At 44.5% G+C, this 19,818-nt stretch overlaps 2 protein-coding genes across 2 annotated transcripts; one reads left to right on the forward strand and one right to left on the reverse strand.

Moving 5' to 3' along the window:
• Positions 1-1,619: 1,619 nt before the first annotated feature.
• On the reverse strand, positions 1,620-5,374 carry LOC122163727 (glutamine amidotransferase-like class 1 domain-containing protein 3A, mitochondrial). The gene is made up of 4 exons (XM_042825184.1): positions 5,206-5,374; positions 3,793-3,964; positions 2,862-3,063; positions 1,620-2,262 (listed from the first exon to the last, which is right to left on the reverse strand). The coding sequence occupies exons 1-4, from the start codon at positions 5,311-5,313 to the stop codon at positions 2,070-2,072; spliced, it is 675 nt and encodes a 224-aa protein (XP_042681118.1). The 5' UTR covers positions 5,314-5,374; the 3' UTR covers positions 1,620-2,069.
• A 4,114-nt stretch (positions 5,375-9,488) lies between these two features.
• LOC122163858 lies at positions 9,489-16,019 on the forward strand. Its single transcript, XM_042825389.1, has 7 exons — positions 9,489-11,313; positions 11,882-11,981; positions 12,627-12,775; positions 12,946-13,058; positions 13,244-13,333; positions 14,106-14,228; positions 14,704-16,019. Exons 1-7 carry the CDS (start codon positions 9,489-9,491, stop codon positions 14,896-14,898), a joined length of 2,595 nt encoding a protein of 864 aa, XP_042681323.1. The 3' UTR covers positions 14,899-16,019.
• Positions 16,020-19,818: the final 3,799 nt, after the last annotated feature.

A 19,818-nucleotide genomic window follows, 5' to 3' on the forward strand; every position in this document is an offset into this window, starting at 1 on the left:
CCTGATTCTCTGGTATTATGTAAAAGACAAGAGTTTGAGGGCTTGGGAGCTGTTATTTTCCATAAGGTAGTGAATATCTTAGACTTTGAATTTCCCTTCTAAAGTCGCAGTACAGGAGAACAACTATACAGCTATGAGACTAGAAGATGTATTGAGGTCAGGTCTCCCATGGATTTGTGCTTCCTTCCTAATGAAATGCAAATTCAGACTGAATTTTCTTCATGATTGGAATGCTCAGCACAGTTTTCTCTGGGTATTGTCGACCAGGGGATCTGTAGACTTTCCATGCTAAGCATACATTTCCATCTTTTTCCTGGCAGCTACTGCCCCCAAACTGGCTGATCCTTCATGTCTTGCAGGTTTTTCAATTTTCAGTAAATGTTATGGAAGGTGGGCAATTGCTTAAAAATGATTGGTAAGAGAAGCAGTGGAAAAAATATAGAAAAGCTAAGGGCCATTTTTATTCAAAAACAAAACAAACAACGTGGTACAATTGTCATTCTGGGCCGTTGTGACCCTGCCAGAAGTGCTCGAGTTCCTCTTTGCAGCTCCACTGGAGCATGGGGGTACATTCCTTCCTATTTTGATCACTGGTATAGTCTTGAAGGATCTTGCCATGTTGCTGAGAGTGCAAAAATGTGCATGTGTTTTGGAAAGGATGTAAAGAGCCTGACGAGTTTGCTTAAAAGAGTCTCAGAAAATAATTACTGGCTTAGAAAAAATGTCTGAATACTGTGAGAATTTAACAGTTCAGCCTGCAATTATTATGTGATGCTGCATATAGAATAAGAGCCTATATACGAACATACAAGCTACCATCTAAAATACTTTTCAATCTAATGGAGACAAACCTGTCAAAATCCTGAAGCTGGAAGTAAGCTGTTCAACTACGAAAAGAAATAAGGCATGGCTTATCTTAAATAACAGTGATTAACTGTAGGAATGAGCCATCAAATGGCATAGCAGTGTCTCTAAGCAAAGAACGAATCTGCTCAGCAGGTTTGCTTCAGTAAAATGTGAGTTACTGTGCTCCTGTAGAGCAGTCAGATTACGCAGATGAATAGATCCTTCTGGCCTTACAAATCAGTGCCTGGCCTGTTATCTGAACAACTATGTGTAGTACTCAGTTATTTTTAGTGTCTTCTCTTTGCCAAAATTCACTGTCACCCAACCAGTTTACAGCCTGACGTTCCAGTTTCAGCTAGATGGGTATCTTGTCTGTCCCTGTAGCAATGCAGAATTGTTGCTTCCACATAATTTCTAGGAATTTTCCTAGAGATTGAAAGCAGTTGGAAATTGCAGCATTTTCTTTGGGATGCCCAGATTTCACCCTTGACACTTTCCACCTAGACTACTTCCAAAATACCCCCATGCTATTGTAACTGGTCTCGTGTTAATACAAGAGAAGAATTTAACAACTTCTTGTTAAACCTTCCTGCTAATGTTGGTTTGCTTCTGCTTTTACCACGTCTGAGTTCTGAGAAAACCTAGGAAAACTAGGGAGGGTTGTTACTGGTGACTTCCTTCTATGCTATTTTACCCATTTACTGTCCAGCCACCAGCACTAAAAACACGTTCTAACACAGAGTAAAAGACAAAAATAAAAGCAGCATTCAGCCTTTGTAAAATATGCCTGTTTTATTCAGTACCAAAGTTGTGCTCCTTCCTTTTGCCACTAATTCATCTATTCTGTAATATGGTGAAAAGTAGGGAGAGATAGATTTATAACAAATTTCTGAACAATTCCCGTTCACACATGATGTGCTTGTCAGGTCAGCCAAATCATAACTGAAAAGACCCAGGCAACTGCCCAGCTACTCAGAACCACAGATAATGATGGCAATCTGTGGACATCTGGCATCTGTGTGCCAGCTTATGGTGCACTGACACTCATTACAGAATCACAGAACTGCTGCTGATTTGGGGTCAGTACAGTAAATGGTATGTCCACGATAAAATATGCCAATCTTACATTGCTCCAGTTCTCTCACCCCAGCAGCCACTGGTGTTGCAGTGTGGGGAAGAACTCTGAGTAGCAGCTTGCCTGTTGACATTTGGCTTTGTGGCATTTAGGCAAGCCTGATCACTTCTTTGACCATTTTTCCAATACCATCATAGATCTCATGAATGGGGGCATTGCACATGAAGGCACTGGTGGTCACCAGCTTGTTCTTCACATCCACGTGAACTTCAGTGACGTGTTTGTTTATGTGCTTGCAGCCAAGTTCCTTCACAGTCTCAGCAGTCTTTGCATAAGGCCATCTATAAGAAAAGAGACCAATGTAGAGGATCTGAGAAAAGCCTACAATAAAAAAAATGTTTGCACCTCACAACAGCATCTTCTCCGCCATTACAGAGAGATGGATGGTCCCTATAAAAAGCCTGCTTTATAGGTTCTAAATCTTTCCCTGTAAAAGAATTTTTCTAAGGCTGTAGCATCAGGAAAATCTCCAGATTACAGTGCTGAAGTAAAGCTGACATAAAACCTTGATGTTCCAGCATAGTTGTTCTGCTGCTTAATTCTATGCACTCTAGACTTATTTTGGGGTTTGGTTTCTTCACCAGCTTTCTATACCATTAACGAGAGCCATCAGTTTCTTTCCTGCCACTGGGAGAATTCAGTCACAGCTTTCATGGATGGATAATGTCAGTCTTAATCCCTGCCTTTTATGTGTTATGCAGCCATCTTGTTCCTAGCCAGGATCTGCTTAACTTCTAGTCAGTGGTCCGGCATCTTCCCCATCTTTCCTGCCCTGGGACTGAAAGGTGCACGATGCACAGTACTAGATACACTGGGGAGAGATTGCTGATTCTGTGACTTTCATGGTACAGTTATGTATTAGCATCCCAAGGTTACTTACTTCTCACACTCTGTGTCATGACCGACAGTCAGCTCACAGCCTGGGAAGATTTTGGCTGCCAGCACTGGGGAAATGCAGCACAGACCAATGGGCTTTTTGGCAGCATGGAAAGCCTTCAGGACATCCTCCACTTCTTTGGAGACTGTGCAGTTCTTTCCTTGGGTGGCCCAAGTACTCAGGTTTTTAGCCACTCCAAAGCCACCTGAGAAAAGGGAAACAGGTTAGACAGGAAGCAGGACTTCTGTCAGGTATGGTTTGTTAGAAGGTTAAAATGGATGTGGTGGATAGAAGCCTTTAGGCAATATTGATGAAAGAAAGCAGAACCTTTGCAAGCCCCTGAATATTCTCAGCTCTGACCACCCTAAGATAAGATTCTAAAGCACCACCTCTGTTTCTAAAGAAAACTGGAGAGGTATCAGTGCACTGCTGGTTACCCTGTTCCACTTATGAGCTCTTCTCTTTCAGCACGCTGACAAGCTTTCACTTGTCTTTTAATCCTTGTTCCAGGTCTCATCCAACCCCAGTGAAATACTTTCACCAAAGACTGATTTCAGAAGAGATTGCACTTTTCACTTCTGAGTCACCCTCTCTGTGTCCCAGCTTTTGCTTCTCTTGATAAGAAGGCAGGCATGTTGGTGAGGGAGGGGATAGTCTTACATCCAGTAGAAAGAAGCTAAGTAGATGGTACAGAGGGTAAGTCAACTGGTGGTTATCTGCTCTCTCTGCTTGGGACAAATTTCTGCCATGTGCTCTTGTAATATAAGTTTATGCAAGCACAGATGGAGGATGCCCATCATTCCAGTCCTGTCTCCCAAATTATCTTCTCCCCCAGTGGCTTTGCCCAATCTCTCTCAGCCCATATTTTTCAAGGCTTACATATATCTAAGCTGTTCCAAGACCATGGGCATGCAGACCCCACATACCAACCTACCTGGTATGATTAAGGCATCCAGCCCCTTGACATCCAGCTTAGTTAGATCCTTGATGTTGCCTCTGGCTATTCTGGCACTTTCAACCAGTACATTGCGCTTCTCCTGAGTTGGCTGTCCTTTCACGTGGTCTACCACATGCATCTGGTCAACATTAGGAGCAAAAACCTCTGCCTGAGAAGGGAAGAAAAGGTCTGTTATCCCTCAGGCACGTATTCTAAACATGTTCAATACCATAGGTAGCAAATTGAAACACTTGAGTTGCTTTGTTAGGAAAGACCTTTGTTGGTGGTTGCAATGAGCCTCACCTGTATGCAATAGTGGGATCAGGAAGGTTATTGTTATATGTAGTGTTATATTTTGGGAGCTGAAATGGTGGAGAAGGAGCAGCCATTCCTTTCCTTCCCAAGAAAACAAGTTCTTCCAAGAGCCATGCACAAAGCTCATTTCCTAGAGTTTTCCATTCATGTCCCAAGCAATCACTTTTGCTGTGGTGGGCGCCGTCTGTGCTCATAAAGCCAGTTATCCCATACAGTCTCTGAGTTTTCTCCACTAGAGGTCCCTGCCAATCACGGGATAAGCTCAGGGCGATGCTTTAAGCTCGACAGCGGGAGAACTGCAGCAGCTGCAGGAGCGAAGGAAAAGAGGCGAGACTACAGGCAGCGGAGAGACAGTTTAGACAGGTCTCAGCTTTAACACACGCTGCGAACACAGTCTGAAGGGTTTGGAATTGGGTGGGCAGGCCCTGCAGTGCTGTGCCTTCATGTTTAGTGGAGCAGTTCCGATTTCCAAGAAAGCAGCTCCAACCCAGATCTGTGGGTGGCTCGGAGCTGAAAGGAATTGCACAGGGCTCCTCTCTCTTCTCTTCCTCTCTCAAAGAGCAGCTGTTGTGACTAGTGGTGTAACAGCAGTTGCTGCAGGATCACCCTTTTTTTCCCCTTTCTCAAGTTCAACTCACAAGGATTCATCTATTTCCTGTTTCAATCTTCAGTGTTTTGAAAGGATGAGTTTCAAACAGCCAAAGTCATTGGTAGTCTTTGAAACAGAAGTACCAAAGCAGAAGAGAGGAAGTGTAAGCCAGAAACAGAGAGGTTCACTTAAGAAAGTTGGCTTCAGAGTTTGAGTAGCACACAGAGTTGCTGAGCACAAAGCTTACAGCCAGTCCTCTCATAGAGCACAGCTGTGAGCGCAAAGCAGAGAGCAAAGCATTCTTCATGTTTGCTGTAGCAGCCCTGACACTGCTGTCTGCTTTGACTCCTCTCACTTAATGCTTTGCAACGGCCCTAGCAAAAGTGAGAAACTTGATTGGTCTAGCAACATGCAAAGCTGCTAAGAGCAGTGCTTTATGCAAGAGGGACAAAGTGAAAAGCAGAGCCTGGGCAAAAGGAGACAGAAATGGGGCAGGAGCCTCTTACCTGTGCCCCCTCCCTGCTGAGATGCACCAGCACAGCCGAAGACTCGTGGATCTCACTGCCATCATACACCCCACAGCCAGACAGCACAACAGCCACTCTCTTTCCCATGGTCACAGAAAGAGCAGGAGGATTCCCCGGAGAGCCCCAAATTGCTGTGCATCTCTGTGAACTGCCTGGAGCCTTTTATAGCTTGATCCCTCCCCCAGGAGCAGGTGGGGCCAGAAGGGTTGGGCTGAATTTCTTACTGGCAAGATGGTTTTATTTCCAGCGCCACAGGCAGGGCGTGTAAATATTATTTGTTTCCTCAACTGACTGCTCCCATGCAGACATTCTTACCAGCACGTTGTCTCCAGAGCATCCCCAACTGACGTGAGCTGTTCAACAGAGCAGCTGTTTTTCCTTTTGAGATGTCGGTTTTCCATTCTAGTTCAGACTAAAGCAGTAAAATCTTTGTGCATAAGATGGTATCACAGGGAGCTAGCCCACAGCAAGTATTCCAGCCAGTGCAGTTCCTCTATGTGCCCCATTTTGAAGACCCTACACTGCACCAGCACCTTCTCTCCTTTTAACACTAAGGTATCCTTTTCTGACCTTAAGTGTCCTCACCCTCCCTGAAGAGCAGTTTTGCAGTTGTTTCCTGGCCTTCAGGTCCTGAGTTAGGAATGAATAACACAATTCCCCATCAACAGCACCATCTGTCCAAGGAGGTAACAACAACATTTGCAAGGAAAATGGTAGTAGGAACTGGCAGAACCCTGACCAATAAGAACTACATGGTTGCAAGGTTCACAGCATGTGGCAGGGATGCTTCCTGGCTCATGTGGAGACCTGTTCTCTCTTGTCCTTGATATGCTTATACCTGAAAAGATAATGAGCATTTCTGATTTAGCTTTTCAGTGTTGAAATAACCTCTTAAGCTTATCTTGCCATTTTTCATTGAACAACAAAATATGTGCAGTTTGACTAAAGAACATTTTTCTAGGCTTATTTGTAAGAAAATGCCCTTGTCTCTCAGAAGAGATGTGAAGTGTGTTTTCTTTTTAGTGAAATAGTTGCTTGGCAAGTTCCTTAGTCATACAGGCATAAGAAAGATGTTCTTTTCTGATACATGTGACTTCATTTACTGCATGCATCTTAAAAACAGTGATGTCAAGCACTCTATACTCGACTATACAAATGGGAATAAAGCACCTGTTTGATGGGTAGAAAAACAGCTTTTATTATCCATGAAAAAATTAAAATGTGAGATAAGTGGGGGAAATTCCCAAAGCCTTTTCTCTTCTGTATGGTTTCATATCTAAGTTATTGTAAGCATAATTTAGAACTGTATTATTTCCTCTTACAGGAAAACAAAAACAGCTGAATCATGCTGCAACTTGAAAAGACAGTTTCTTCCTGCTTGTACTGATAGGAGAGCAATCAATTAATGATAGAAGAAGAATTGTTCAAGGCCAGGCTGGCTGAATCTAGTGCTTAATTCCCTGTCCATAGCAGGGAAGTTGGAACTATATGATCTTTGAGGACCCTTCCAACCCAAGCCATTCTGTGATTGTAAGATAGATCGTGGCTAATGACTGAAGTGAACTTTGGACTTGCTGTAAACCACATCATGTAGCTCTGCATATTGAAAACTGATGGCATTGTTTCCCCTTACTGAAATAATTGTCTACGTGTAACTGAACAAAATAAGCTTGTTCTAGAGCTTGCTTCCTTGTGTGACAGGGTGTATCTCAATAGGCAAATTAAACTTAAAGATCTACAGATCTTTACAGATGTATTCTTGATAATTAATGCTTTTCGGCTAAGTTTTTCCATTCTAAATGAGAGTGTCTGCACACATCGATACCTTGCTTAAATCTGCATTAATATTCTAGTGAAGATAAGTGTGAAGGAACTCTTCTGCACTGTAGCTATTCTCCAAGTGTATCCTCCAAAGCACTGAAGAAACCACAAATGCTTGGGGGCCTGTATAAGGACCCAACTTCTCAATGGAAGCATGCCGTCCCAGTCCATGCGGCTCAGCAAGCAGGAGGAGCAGCATCCTTTGGCATTATCTGTGGATCCTGCCAGCCTGGGATTGTTCTGGATTCCCAGTTGAAGTGTAACCAACATGATCCCATTATGACCATGGGCCACTGACCACTGCTTTCCATGGCCTCCTGCATCGCCCTGATCACATATTCTCACATATTCTCATAGCAAGCAGGAGGAAGCTGTGAATAGGTCCTTGATGTCACCTTTGGGATACAGCAGTGATCATGGCAATGACTGGTATCACTTTGCTGCATGCACAGTTCTCCTGGAAAGCCAGTAAGACGCTTCCAGATTTTATCCTCGCACTGTTGGTCTCCAGACTGCACTGACAACTCACTCATGAAAGCCCCTGAGGAATTAGGAGGAGTTCCCTGGGAGTGTGTGCGGAGAGGCTGGATGAGATGGATGTGGAGTGGCACATGGACAAAAGTCACCTTTGTGGGAATGGCACTGAACATGCCCTGGGCTTGCCCAGCACAGAACATTGGTGCCAGGCATTCATAGCTGTGATGGGGGCAAACAGAAGGACTGTGGCAGGTGTTGGGACAAATAACTGGTCCCCGGGGATCTCCTGGGCTTACAAAATACTTGTTTGCTCCAGCAAGATGGAGTCTTTAAAAACCCTTGATTTTAACCAGTGTAATTTCCTCACTGGCAATAGCAAAAAGGCAGTAATAGTAATAAACCTAAGTGTTATTTTTCAAGTGTCTTTTTTAACAAGGGTTAATCAACAGTAAAATTAACAGGCCCCTGGAGGGAGCTACCAGCAGTCCATTCTGACTCAGACTGAAATTTATTGCAGCAAGAAACTCGTTTGCATTTCCTCCCGCATGCAGAAAGAAACACTAATAGAAGATGTTTGTAGGGAAAAGGGGTGGAGAGCAGGGAGGAACACAGGCCAGTGGAGTTGGTTTGGTTATAAAGAGCTAGGGAAGAAAGAGAGGCAGCATTTCAGCCCGCATCTGGGTCTTCAGCGAACTCTGCGATGGCAGTCAGAAAAGCTGAGTCACTGCATTACTCCATAGGGCTCTTGGGCATTTCCGCAGGTAGGGATCGAGTCTTCTTGGCACGGGAGGATGGGGTTGGGACTAGCTTTCATGGACAACCCCCTTTTTGAAGGGGTTAAAAAGTCTGTTTACTCAAAATCTTCTCCGCTTGGGTAAAATTTTTAGAGACGGGAGATCCCTCTGCCTGGTTCAGCAGCCAACAACATATTTGTCTTGGCTTTAAAATGCTGGCCTGAATTTTTGTACTTCTTTCAACCTAGGTGGGAAGCAAATCAAAGCTTTTTGATAGTCATTTTCATAAGTGATTTTTTTTTTTTAATGCACTTTCCTCTCTTCTCTGTCTCTCCTGCTGCTCTGTTTTCTGTGTCCACTCCCTTTCTTTTGTCCTTTGCATTTCATCTTTCTGAGTGCTGCTCCTTTCCATTTTTAGGCGAGTTTTCTGTAGTCACGAGGCTTATGTGATCATCTTCAGAGCGTGTCTGTGTGTTTGTTGGAATCGGAGAGCTGTTTTTTATTTTTTTCCAGCAATGAGGGAGCACCTCTAATACAATTAGGTTCAAATTTCTCAAAAGTGGGAACCCAGAAAGTCGTGAGACCTTGGACACAAACCAAGTTACAACACTCCCTGTTGATTTTATTACTTACAGATCTTTTACTGTTATTTTTTCTCTGTTCCTTGCTCCTGTCACTCCATCTCTCTTCTGGTGTTTTTTTGGGGGGTAAAGTTTACAAGCTCTTTCTCTTTTTCCACCTCCTTTGTCACACACAGGATCACTCTTGCTGGCAGTACATTTCTACAGTTCACTCAGAGCAGCCCCTGTGATCCCCAGCACAGCTCTAGGGATTCTTCTGTTGATTTTATCATCTCTTTTGGCATATGCAGGTAAGACCCAGAAGGCAGCCAGCTTGTAGGCCTCCCCTTCTATAGCTTTACATGTATTTGGTCTGCTTTGCCAACGTGTTAGTACAAACTGTGGCAGCCTTGCCAGACCACTGACGTCTCCAGCTTGAGGAATATATCAGCACACCACTTTTTTCCTATCTAAGCAACCAAAGAGATAAATGTTAGTTTTGAACAAATGCTTTATCGTGATCATGACAATTTTAAAAGAGTGAATATATGAGCTCTCTAAAAACTGTTTCCAAGCTCACTGGGACTAGTTCAGGCATCTGTGGGTTGAAATGGCGTGTTGTTCCTTTTGTGCAGACCAACCCAAGCTCTCAGCAGCTCTGCTGACCATCATGCAGCTCCATGCTCATGTAGTGATCATGGTTCCAACACACAATGTGCCTGTAGCACAGCTGCTTGTCCTAAGTGCTACTTTCCATAACCTACTGTGTCGAAATCACATTTCTGTCTCCACTGCCATTTGTTTCATAGGAATTTGGAGAAGCCAAAGAAATGCCACTCTATTCTCGTCTCTTTTCCTGACCATCTCAGTGTTCTGGTGTGGCTATGGAGTGGTCTTCATCCTGCGAGGGCAAGGAGTTTTGAACGACACTGGTGACTTCCGCAATGCCTTGGTGCCTGGCCTGGTCACGTTTATTTTGGCACTACTCATTATTGCAGTGGTGGGCTTCCTTAACAGAGAGGTCATTCTAGCTGTGATTGCTTCTGCTGTCTCACTTGCCAGTGCTCATGAAGTTGCCATGCATTATAACACAGCTTTTGGTTCCTCTGCTGTGGCTTGCAACTATATGGTTGTCTGCTTAGCTGGTGGTTACTTTGCTCTGGGAAGGATTCTTTATTTCCTCTCCAAAGAGAAAATAGCCATTCCCGGCACAGATCTTGCCAAAAATAAGGCCCGTGAGCAGATCCAGTCCACCAGTGTCAGCATGAATCATTTTGCAGTCACTGGTCTTATCCTGAACATGCTGTCTGCCAGTGTCTTCGGCTGTAGGCTCCTGGGTGTCACTAGCAAACTATTTATTGGTCAAGTGCCCTGGCTGTGGGCTGCCGGGATCTACCAGATTGGAGTCTGCATTTTATCATACCGTGCAATGGACGTCCTAATGGCTACATTCTTTGGTTTCACTTCCATCCTGAAATTTGCTGGGGGCTATTGCCTTCTATACCCAATCTGGCAAACAGAGGAGCCAACTTTTCCTATCCCATTCCTTGTGGTTTTTTCAATTCTTTTTGCAGTCTTGGCTCTTTTTCTCACTGTTAAGAGCCTGGCGGATGGCCTGTATTTGCTGTTTTACGTGGCCTACTGCATCGCATTAGCTTGTTGTCCCAAGGGATTTTTCGAAGGCGGACCCCAAGGAATAGATGTGGCCATCTTTGTGGCCTCAGCCTTGATGACTCTGATTCACCTGTACAATGTGAAACCAGGTGCCAAAATTCCAACAGGGGAGGGTGTTGTGAAGGCCCTGCTTGCTAGCAGCAGTTTTCTGAAGCTTCGTGAAGGGGCAAACCTTCACACACCCTACCTAGGGTATTCCAAGTATGCAGATGCTGAAGTACTTGGCTATGCATGTAGTGTCCTTGCTTCGTTTTCAATTACAGTGACTGGGGACCCACAAGCTCCACTTGCTACTGTTGTAATTCCATGGGTAGTGGTAGCTGGTGGGATCCTTAAGCTTCTAAGTGGCTCAGTGGCCTTTGCCCGGGGTAAAACCCTGGAGAGCAGTGCCTTCATTCTTTACGCTGTCATGTGGATCATCTGGGGCTTGACAAGATACGGGGGCCTCTATGGCACTAGCAGAAGCTTCCACACAGCAGTAGGGATTATTGCTTTCATGCTCTTCAATAGCTTCATTGTCTTCTGCACGCTCTTCTTAAGCATCAGCTGGTTCTTTTACTCCCTCACTTTCTTGCTCATTGCTGTCAGCTTCTTGTTGGATGCTATCAGTGCTCTTCCAGCTGGCTATGACATTGCTGCCACTCTCATCTTTGGTCTGGTCAGCTTTTACTGCTTCCTATCTGCCCTTTTCAGCAGCACCTTTGAGGGTTCCTGCTTTCCAATGGGTAGGCCCCTTGTGCAGCTTAGTGGTGTGGGGGGAGGAATGACCAAGTGCCTTCACCTGCCTGCCAGGAAAGCTTCCTCAGTCAAGAGAATTGCAGGTAAGGGAAATATATAGGGGATTATGCAGGGTGGAGGGGTAATTCTGGGAGATTTTGTAGCAGAACGGTATTAAAAGGACGTTTTTTCAATCTAGAAGTGGAAACCATGATAATCTGATTGTATTTTGACCAAGTGGGCCAAGTTTTAGAAACTAAAATCACTATGGGGGAAAATAGGATCAATTCCTCGGTAGGACTTGGGTTTAGCAGTGAACTCACTGCTGTCTCTCCTCTATCATGTCACTGTCAGCACATGCAGTCTGAAAAGTGTATCCTCCAAGGCTAGGGCTCCCACTGACAGCTTTCTACAGAGAGTGCATGGTGCTTGCTTTCTCCACAGGGCTGAATGACTTCTAGCCCAGATGAATATGTCCCATAATTCCCCTAAATGCCAGATCTCTTCTTGGGTGAATGCTAGAAAATGCACAGTCAGAGGAAATACTTTGCCAGTTGGAAAAAGGAGATGAGAGCACTGAATTGGCTGTTTTGTCTGTGACAGCTCTCCCGTGAATTACAGACCCTCACTTCTAGTCACTCAAGGGATTCTGCCCTGTTCACATGCCAACAGATATCCTGAAGAATGGAGGGACCTGCGGCATCCCCACTGACACTGTGTATGTGCTTGTAGCAGCCTGTAATCGGCCTGATGCTGTGGAGAAAGCTCACCGGTGAGTATTTGCCTCGTTGCCCTGGTGTAGGCTTCTCAGGCTAAGGAAGCCTGTCAGAGATACATCTTCTACTGAGTTCTGCCTACAGCAGCCATTCAGAGCAATGAGACGTGTACCTTAATTTTACCAAGACAATAATGTTACAAGCCCAGGGGAGAATATCCAAATGAAAAAGGAGAGAGCTGAGCAGAATTGTCCTACAGTATATTGAAGGCTCCCGGCAGGTGATGGAGCCAGGTAGCTTGGGTATCACAAGGAAATTTAACGATCAAGAAATGTCAAAATAGAGCAGCGGTTTATTATACATATCTCTAGATAAATATTGTCACAACTAAAATCCCTCTTGTGTTTAACAAATGCCTCTAGCTCTACTGTAAGCAGCTGAGACCCCTCAGAACTTGGGAAACTGGGTCTTGTACCTGTCACTACACAGGAAGCTAAAGCCTTCATTTAGAATTTGTAACTGGGAGCAGACATTCAAGTCCCTTCCTCTCAGATTGTCTGTTGAAACGGTCCTACTTCCATTACAGACTTTTGGCCTGCAGTACTACATCTAACTCCAGACCTGTCCAACGCCATTTCTTTTTCAGCTTGAAATTAAATTCTGGCTTACTTCTAAACTCATTTTCCTTGCCTCCTTTCCAGCTCCAAGCGCCAGGCTCAGGAGCGCCCCATGTCACTCTGGATTTCTAGCCTGAAGCAACTAGAACCTGCAAAACATTTATTCAGCCCCCTCCTCTGGGACTTCATGGATGCTGCCTGGCCATCTCCTATTAGCTTGGTGATTCCCAGAGGTGAGGAAATCTGCTACTTCCAAACTCTCTGGACAGCTTTGGGTTTGAAATTCCAACTTTAAGTCATGTTTCCCTGCAATGCCATGTGTTCCATGGCAGTATCTCTAGAAAGATCGCTGTGTTTGGACTGATGCACATCAGTAAGTGCTGTGTGACTCTTCCTTATGCAGGTAAATGGGTGGACTTCCTGGGAATGAAGGACTCTGCTAAATACGTTGGTACCCCTCAGAGCGTTGCCATCCGCATCCCTGACTGCTCAGTCACCACGCACCTCATTGACTTGGTGAGTGGTCGCACCTTGAACACTTTTGTTGTAAGCACAGGTTTGTTTGAAGTTGTGGAATGACAGCAGCTACAACCTGTAACTCAGTGTCTTTACCTGTGCAGTAGCTGCTGGGGTAACAACCTGTTGTGTACCACAGAACTTGCTGAGAGCTCTTGTTACCGTTTGTTTTTTTTTGTCACCAGGTTGGCCCCATTGTGGTCACATCAGCTAATCCAACAGGAGAGGCAGACACAACACACCACAACCAAGTGTATGCCAAGCTAGGAGATAAGGTAATTGTGGCTTTGTGTCTTTTCAGTCCAGCAGGTCCCAAAAGGATGGAAGAACACAATTACTCTGTTCCCAGTAGGCAAGTCAATAGATGATATCAAGAATATGGGAGAACATCTAATTAAATATGTCATTGACACTCCTTGTGTTGGTGATGGAGTGAGAGAACAACGTAAAATGAAAAACTTGGTGGGAATCCAAAACGCTTCTGTTTTATATGGTATAGTTATGGCTTGGCAACATGAATTAGTTTGTTTTCAAACAAAGGATGATACGAGCAACAAACAAATGCTTCACTTTGTACAAGCAGCAGAAACACCGATGCTTAATTGCGGCAGGGCTCTAGCTGCCACTGAGTTATCAGAGCACTGGGGATTCCCATCTAAACCTGAAGCTTATCTGAAACAGGCACTGGAGCTTTAACATATTCTGAGATCCTAAATCCTTAGGACAATATATTCTTGGCAGCTTATGTAAATCTCTCACCACTAACTCCTCAAAAAGCTCTTCTTCTATACCTTTGCTTTTCAAATGGGAATCCTTCAAAGCTCATCAGCTGATGCAAACCTGTTTTGCTTCTACTACTGATTCACATCCCATAGAACTCTCTTTGCTTTTTCTGAGTTCATTCCAAATTCAACAGGTAGTTAGTGGCAATACTGTGGTGTAGGAAGGAGCTGAGCTGCCCTTGACAGCTGCCTTCTGTTGAGAAGGGGAAACTGCCATCTCACTGCCCATGTGCTGAACTTGGTGTGGAAATTTGCTGCTCTTCAGGTGGATGCAGTTCTTTGCGATGGCCCTTCTCCAGAGAATATTGCCTCTACTGTTGTGGACTGCACCAAAATTGACAGTGGAAACATAGGATTCTTCAGAGTTGGTATAATTCCCAAGTCTCAGGTAAAATTAATCTTGATCTTATTTATTCTCCCTTTCTTTCTCTGCTTTGCCCATTTCCGTGAAATAAGCATCAGACTGGAAATTTCCTGTTCTATAAAAAGATGAAAAAATCTGTGATAGCATGAGGAGTTATCACAGTGCAGAATGAAAGATCTCCATGTTGCCTGTGTCCTGATCCTGCAGCCATCATTGCACTTCTCTGTGCTGGGCAAATTCGTGAGGAACGTGCGACACAAGACTGATTCCTCAGAGAAAGGGCTCTGAGGTCCAATATCTCTGATCTCAGTGGGGCAGACTCTGCATTCACACCTGTCCCAGAGACCTTTGAGTAGATAGAAATGCTTAATGCAACTCCAAGAATGGGCCCAGACGAGTAGTTTTAAAAAAGAAAAGAGTTTATGTAAACAGCAGGAGAAGAAATTAGTACTTTCCCCCTCACTAGTAACACACTTATTGCTGTGTTTGTTAAATCCAGGTGCTGCAGATACTGGAGCAGGTGCAGAAGAAACACTCAGTGGTCCCTAACAGTGACGGCTGCACCACAAAAGGCCAGGAGGAGCATCTGAATCATGTCCATGCTGTGCACAACGGGGTGGGCACGGCCGCCTCAGCAGAGAGATTTGCACTGCGGTCTGCTGATGGAGGCCGTGAGAACCACACTCGCCTCTGACTTCTGTTATGTGCAGTTACGAGCTCACTAGGGAGGTGTTTGCTGGAAAATGACGTGTAGGTCAAACTGGGGAAGGGGAGAGATTTCTCAGCTACAAGGGTGACTTATTCACCTTTCTATAGATACTGCTAAAATATCCCTGATTTGCAATCACATTCACCCAGTTTGTAGAAGCAGTATTTTCACTTACAGAGATTGCCAGCTCTCACTGAAAGGAAAGTGTTACATCAGCGACTGGCTGAGCCCAGGGTATCAGAGCTTTTTTCTTTTCACTAGAAGTTAATGCCTTTGGTTTGGGGTGGAGAATAATTAACTTGAAACATTATATAATTATATGTTAAGGAACAAACACTGCATGAGGCTGGAAATGGAAGAGGAAGAAGGGAAGGTGTATTCAGCTACTATCTTAGTGAATACAGTGAACTTCTTAAAAAGGTGAAGCAAAATGTAGTCTTGGGAACTGGGGCTATCTTTGATATATCTTCTCTGAATAGAAGTCACAAAAGCCAACACTAAAACAAGTGCTGTTGTCTGAGGTGCCATTTTTGGATTTTCACAGTCAGTCTGAGGGTAGAGTTGTCATTTTGATGTCTCCAACAATACCGCCTTAGGAGTGCTGGAGCAGTATGGGAGACCCTCACTTCTCATTTTATCTTCTGCAGAGTATGAATTTCAAAGGAATCATATGCACTGCATTTGGAAATGCTAGAAGCTGGTCTGTTGCCTTTTGGCATAACTGTACATACTTCATGGTACGTTTCCTTCAGGGTGCACATCTTGTACAGAGTGGTACCTGAACTGGAGGAAGTAACAAATTTCAAAGAAACTCAAGGAGTTTTCCTTGGTGAAATCTGCACGGCCATGCAGTAAAAGTTTGGCCTCTGAAAACTGTTGACATTACTTTTACCTGACTCAGGTGCAAGGTGCTGATCAAACTCCAGCTGAAACCAATGAACAATCTCATTGATTTCACTTGGAGCACTATGGGAACTTAAGCATAAATGCTGTGCAGTCAGAGTAGCTAAACCTCTGTGAACCATGTCTTCTCAGCTTGTTCTTTACAGAACTGGTTCTCTTCCTGCAGAGAAAGAAACTGTCAGATAACTGAGTTTGTGAAATCGTTTCACTGGTCTACTTACTGTATCTCTTTGGTGTCTCTTAAAACTGATTTACAGAATGCAATAAAATATTTTCAATAAACAGTCGTAAGTCGCACAGGGCTGTGCTATCATCTGCAGCAAGCGCCAGAAAAAAACTTTGCAAGCAATATGATCGTGGCATTTTGGGGTTGCCAGCAGTGCACAAATGATCTTACAAGTGGATCAAATTGCATCCCTTTCCAGGATGTGAGACAAGGGGGGAGGAAAGCATAATAACTAACATCAGCCCCCCGGTGCCAGCTTCCTTGCTGGGTACTGCTAATGAATTCATAAACAACAAGGCTGAATTTGGCTCCTTTTCTTAACCAAGTTTTACAAAAACAATAAACACTGAAACCTGAGGAAGCACAGTAAGAAAAATGAATCTGGAAAGAAGCATTACAAAGCCTTTTGCTATGTAAAACAGCCTTGGCTTAAATTAAGTGTGGGTGCTGCTTCCCCATGCTTCATATAATAGTATGTTTTAGTGTGCCGCAGTTTGGAAAGCTGGATTCTTCACAAGGTGCCTTGCCTCAATCCATCTTTTCCTCTCTCCCTGGTGAATGTTTCTTACAGGAACTGTTGCTGCCAGGAGCAGGATGCTGGCAGAACTCGCCAGGAACCATTTCACATGACAGGTGCAAGACAGGGAGCAACTTCAACTTAATTCAGTCCTTGCTGTACCCCTCCACACCTCTCTTATGTATGAGCAAACCAGGACCAAATAAATTGGGATAAAAGCAAATTGGGATGAAGGAGGAGACATAAATGGGATACTTTGTTAAGTAGGGGCAAAATGATTTCCAATATTTCCTGAGTTTTCCCAGTATTCAAGGTGAAGCAGAACATTTTTAAAAAGAAGTGGAGAAAGAGCCACTGTTACAAGTGTCAAACCCCAAATACTCCCATTATAAACTTCTGGCCTTTTTCAGCACAATTTGCTGAAAAAATCATAGATCAAATCTGTGCTGAGATGTTGACAAGAGTCTGTAAAATAGTTTCACCTCTAAGAATATGGGGTTTTGTCAAAAAGTGTTGCCCAGCCCTCCTCAGAGGAGGCTCTCAGGGTGCCCCTCTGGTGCTGTTCCTGTCACATCATGCTCAGTGGGAAGGAGTCGCTGCATTGCAGTGTGGCAATCAAGAGGGATGTAAAGGGATTCGGGACCCTCACATATCCATCCAAGGAGGAGTTTGAAGTCACTGAAGAAAATCAAGAGATTTCCAAGAAGGGCCAATGTTATTGTCAGTGACTCTGAGGTCTTCAGGCCTGAAAGATCGCTCTGGGACACAAAATCATCTCATGAATGGGCCTGTTTGTGAAAATAACAACACTTTAGTCCCACTGGGGTTGGAAACAACCCAGGAAGCAGGCCTGTTCCTCCTTGATTTTGCCCTTTGTACAGTCCAGACATCTGTGTCAATGGAAAAAAGAATGGAAAACAAAGAAGGGCATTTTCTAGTCACAGGAAAAGCCAACTCACCTTTCTGAGAATAGAACTGTGCCATAGGAACAGGAACTGACTCAATGGCATCTTCGTAAGGGTGCATGTTGGTATAGTGGGTGGATCTGATGCTCCAGTGGGTAGAGCGGTTCAGAGAGGAAGGGTGGCATCACCACTACCTCCTGAGTGAACCAGCTGAGAAAGTGCCTGAGACATGGACAGAGCCAGAAATGCCCCATGACTGCCTCTGATTTAAGAAAACACCAAGAACTGGGAGCTGTAGGGACACAGACCTCATCTGTTTGGCTCCTTCTGCTGAAATATGAAAGCCAGCATCCACCTATGGCTCAGGGTGGGACATCAACTGGAAGAAAAGGCAGAAGGCAAGCCCTCCTTATGGTGTGGAAATGAGTCAAAACAAAACCTTTACATCTCCTCGGTACTACAGAGGGCGTGTGAAAACACAACCTGCAGTGATTTTTTGTCATACTCACCTTGCTGCATTCTTCCTGTTACTTCTCCCTGTAACATCAAGCGTTTAGGGTTATTACTACAGCATGACTAGATAATCTGGTTTGTCACATTTTGAAGGAATATTAAGAACAACAAAAAAACAGCATATCTCAAAGCTTGGGCCAGATCTTCAACTGTTCTGCAAAATCCATTTATACTTGTATTGGATTTCTGTCTGTGGCGGCTGTGTTGCCAAGAACCGAGCAATCTGTAATGGTCTTGAGCCAGCTGGGTGTCCCCAGCTTTTGTGTCAGCTGTAACAATAAGGAATTTATGGAGCAGCCCTGTGCTGAGGCTCAGAATAAGGCAGAACAGAGATAGCTGCATGACAGAAGAAATTGACTGTGTAAAAATCTTTTGGGAAAATACCAACACTCTGGAAATTGAGGCTCTTGAATCAGGATGGGGAAATCCGTCCTGTGCATCCAGTACAGCGCTGCCCCTGCACCTGGCTGTGGCTCTGAAGCCCTGTTAAAAATCTGCTGAAATCATGACACATGCACAGAACCATCTTGTAACTCTTACAGGTTCTGCTGTGACCTTGAGCAGCCACCCTAAGCTGGCAGGATGTGCCCACGTTTCCATTCTGTGCGCTGTGCCATAGGATGAGTCAGTATCTGCAGCCCCTGACCAGGCTCACCTTATGACCTCAAAATTCCCATGAGCCTGCTGACTGCCTGTGGCATCTTTCCACCTGCAACCTTGCAAAGGGTCAGGTCACCACTCCAGGTTATCAGATCTTGTGGCCTAGGGCTTTCCACAACCTCTGTCCTCCTTCCTATCTCCCTGCAGGTCTCCAGACCCTTCTTGCCTGTGGCTGCCAGCAGCTGTGTTCGCTTGCAAAATAAACCAAGTCTAAATTACTAAAACTTCCCTTTAGTGGGAAGCAGAACTGTTGATACAGGAGGAGAAATAGAGAAGGAGCAGACAAAGTAGCTTTGCTTAGATCAGATCCAAGTGAGCAGCAATGACCATGAGCAGTGGCACACAGGATGCAGGTGTGATGATTCCCCTTGTCCATGACGGAAGCTGAGATGTGTTTCCTATAGACTTCCAGAACCAGTATTAGTGTTACATCCTCCACTGCACTTCCAGGCCCTCGCTCCTCGAAGACACAATGGAGAATTGATCAAGCTAAAGCCCTTTTGTCCATCTCTCCTCAGACATAAATGTCTGCTACGAAGCAAGGTAGCTCTCAGGGCCTTGTAGCTGAAGGCTGTCGTCATACGTCTGATGGTCCTTTGAGCTTGTCTTGGCTGTGGTGCTACAGGTACTCCTCTATATGGGGGAAGTGAGTCCTATCACATCTGTAGGGGAAGGGTAAGAAATAGTCATGTTTGTGTGTGCACAGTAAATGCTAATACATTGATTTTTATTCCCTCCTCCTCTGCATGAAATTATATTCAAAATTTTCACTGACAAAATGCCTAGTCACAGAGCTATGATCTCACTGTCTCCAGGAAAATGTCTCATAAAATTGAGAGATTACATGAAATAATCAAAGAGTGAAAAACAAATGAACAAACAAACGACAAAAATACCAGCCCTGAACCCCAAAAGCAAAACAAGAATGAGGAAGAAGGAAAGTAAGGAGAGTAGAGCTGAGCAGAACTGAAAGCACATAGCACAACTCTTTGTACGTGAGTCAGCTCCAGGTGTGGAGGAACCAACTCCTGGAACATACTGTCATGGCCATGTCCCTCTTGGGGTGGTGTTCCATCTGTCAGACTTCAGTATCTCTCTTGGAACAGAGAAGTGATGCCCTTCACCATCAGTGACATTCCGTGCAATTTGCTTTTGTGATGATGTGAGTCAACATTCTGTTG

The sequence above is a fragment of the Centrocercus urophasianus genome, unplaced genomic scaffold (genome assembly GCF_019232065.1).
Source record: "Centrocercus urophasianus isolate 14NV4802_14NV808 unplaced genomic scaffold, USGS_Curo_1.0 seq_24, whole genome shotgun sequence".
Taxonomy (NCBI): Eukaryota; Metazoa; Chordata; class Aves; order Galliformes; family Phasianidae; genus Centrocercus; species Centrocercus urophasianus.

Bases quoted from the DNA above. Each gene is read 5' to 3' on its own strand.
- LOC122163727 (XM_042825184.1), bottom strand. From the start codon at position 5,313: ATGGGAAAGAGAGTGGCTGTTGTGCTGTCTGGCTGTGGGGTGTATGAT. The intron at 3,965-5,205 runs GTAAGAGGCTCC...TTCCCTTCTCAG, and splicing joins TCAGCAGGGAGGGGGCACAG to GCAGAGGTTTTTGCTCCTAA. The intron at 2,263-2,861 runs GTAAGTAACCTT...CTTTTCTTATAG, and splicing joins CATGACACAGAGTGTGAGAA to ATGGCCTTATGCAAAGACTG.
- LOC122163858 (XM_042825389.1), top strand. From the start codon at position 9,489: ATGCAGCTCCATGCTCATGTAGTGATCATGGTTCCAACACACAATGTG. The intron at 11,314-11,881 runs GTAAGGGAAATA...ACATGCCAACAG, and splicing joins CTCAGTCAAGAGAATTGCAG to ATATCCTGAAGAATGGAGGG. The intron at 13,334-14,105 runs GTAATTGTGGCT...GCTGCTCTTCAG, and splicing joins ATGCCAAGCTAGGAGATAAG to GTGGATGCAGTTCTTTGCGA.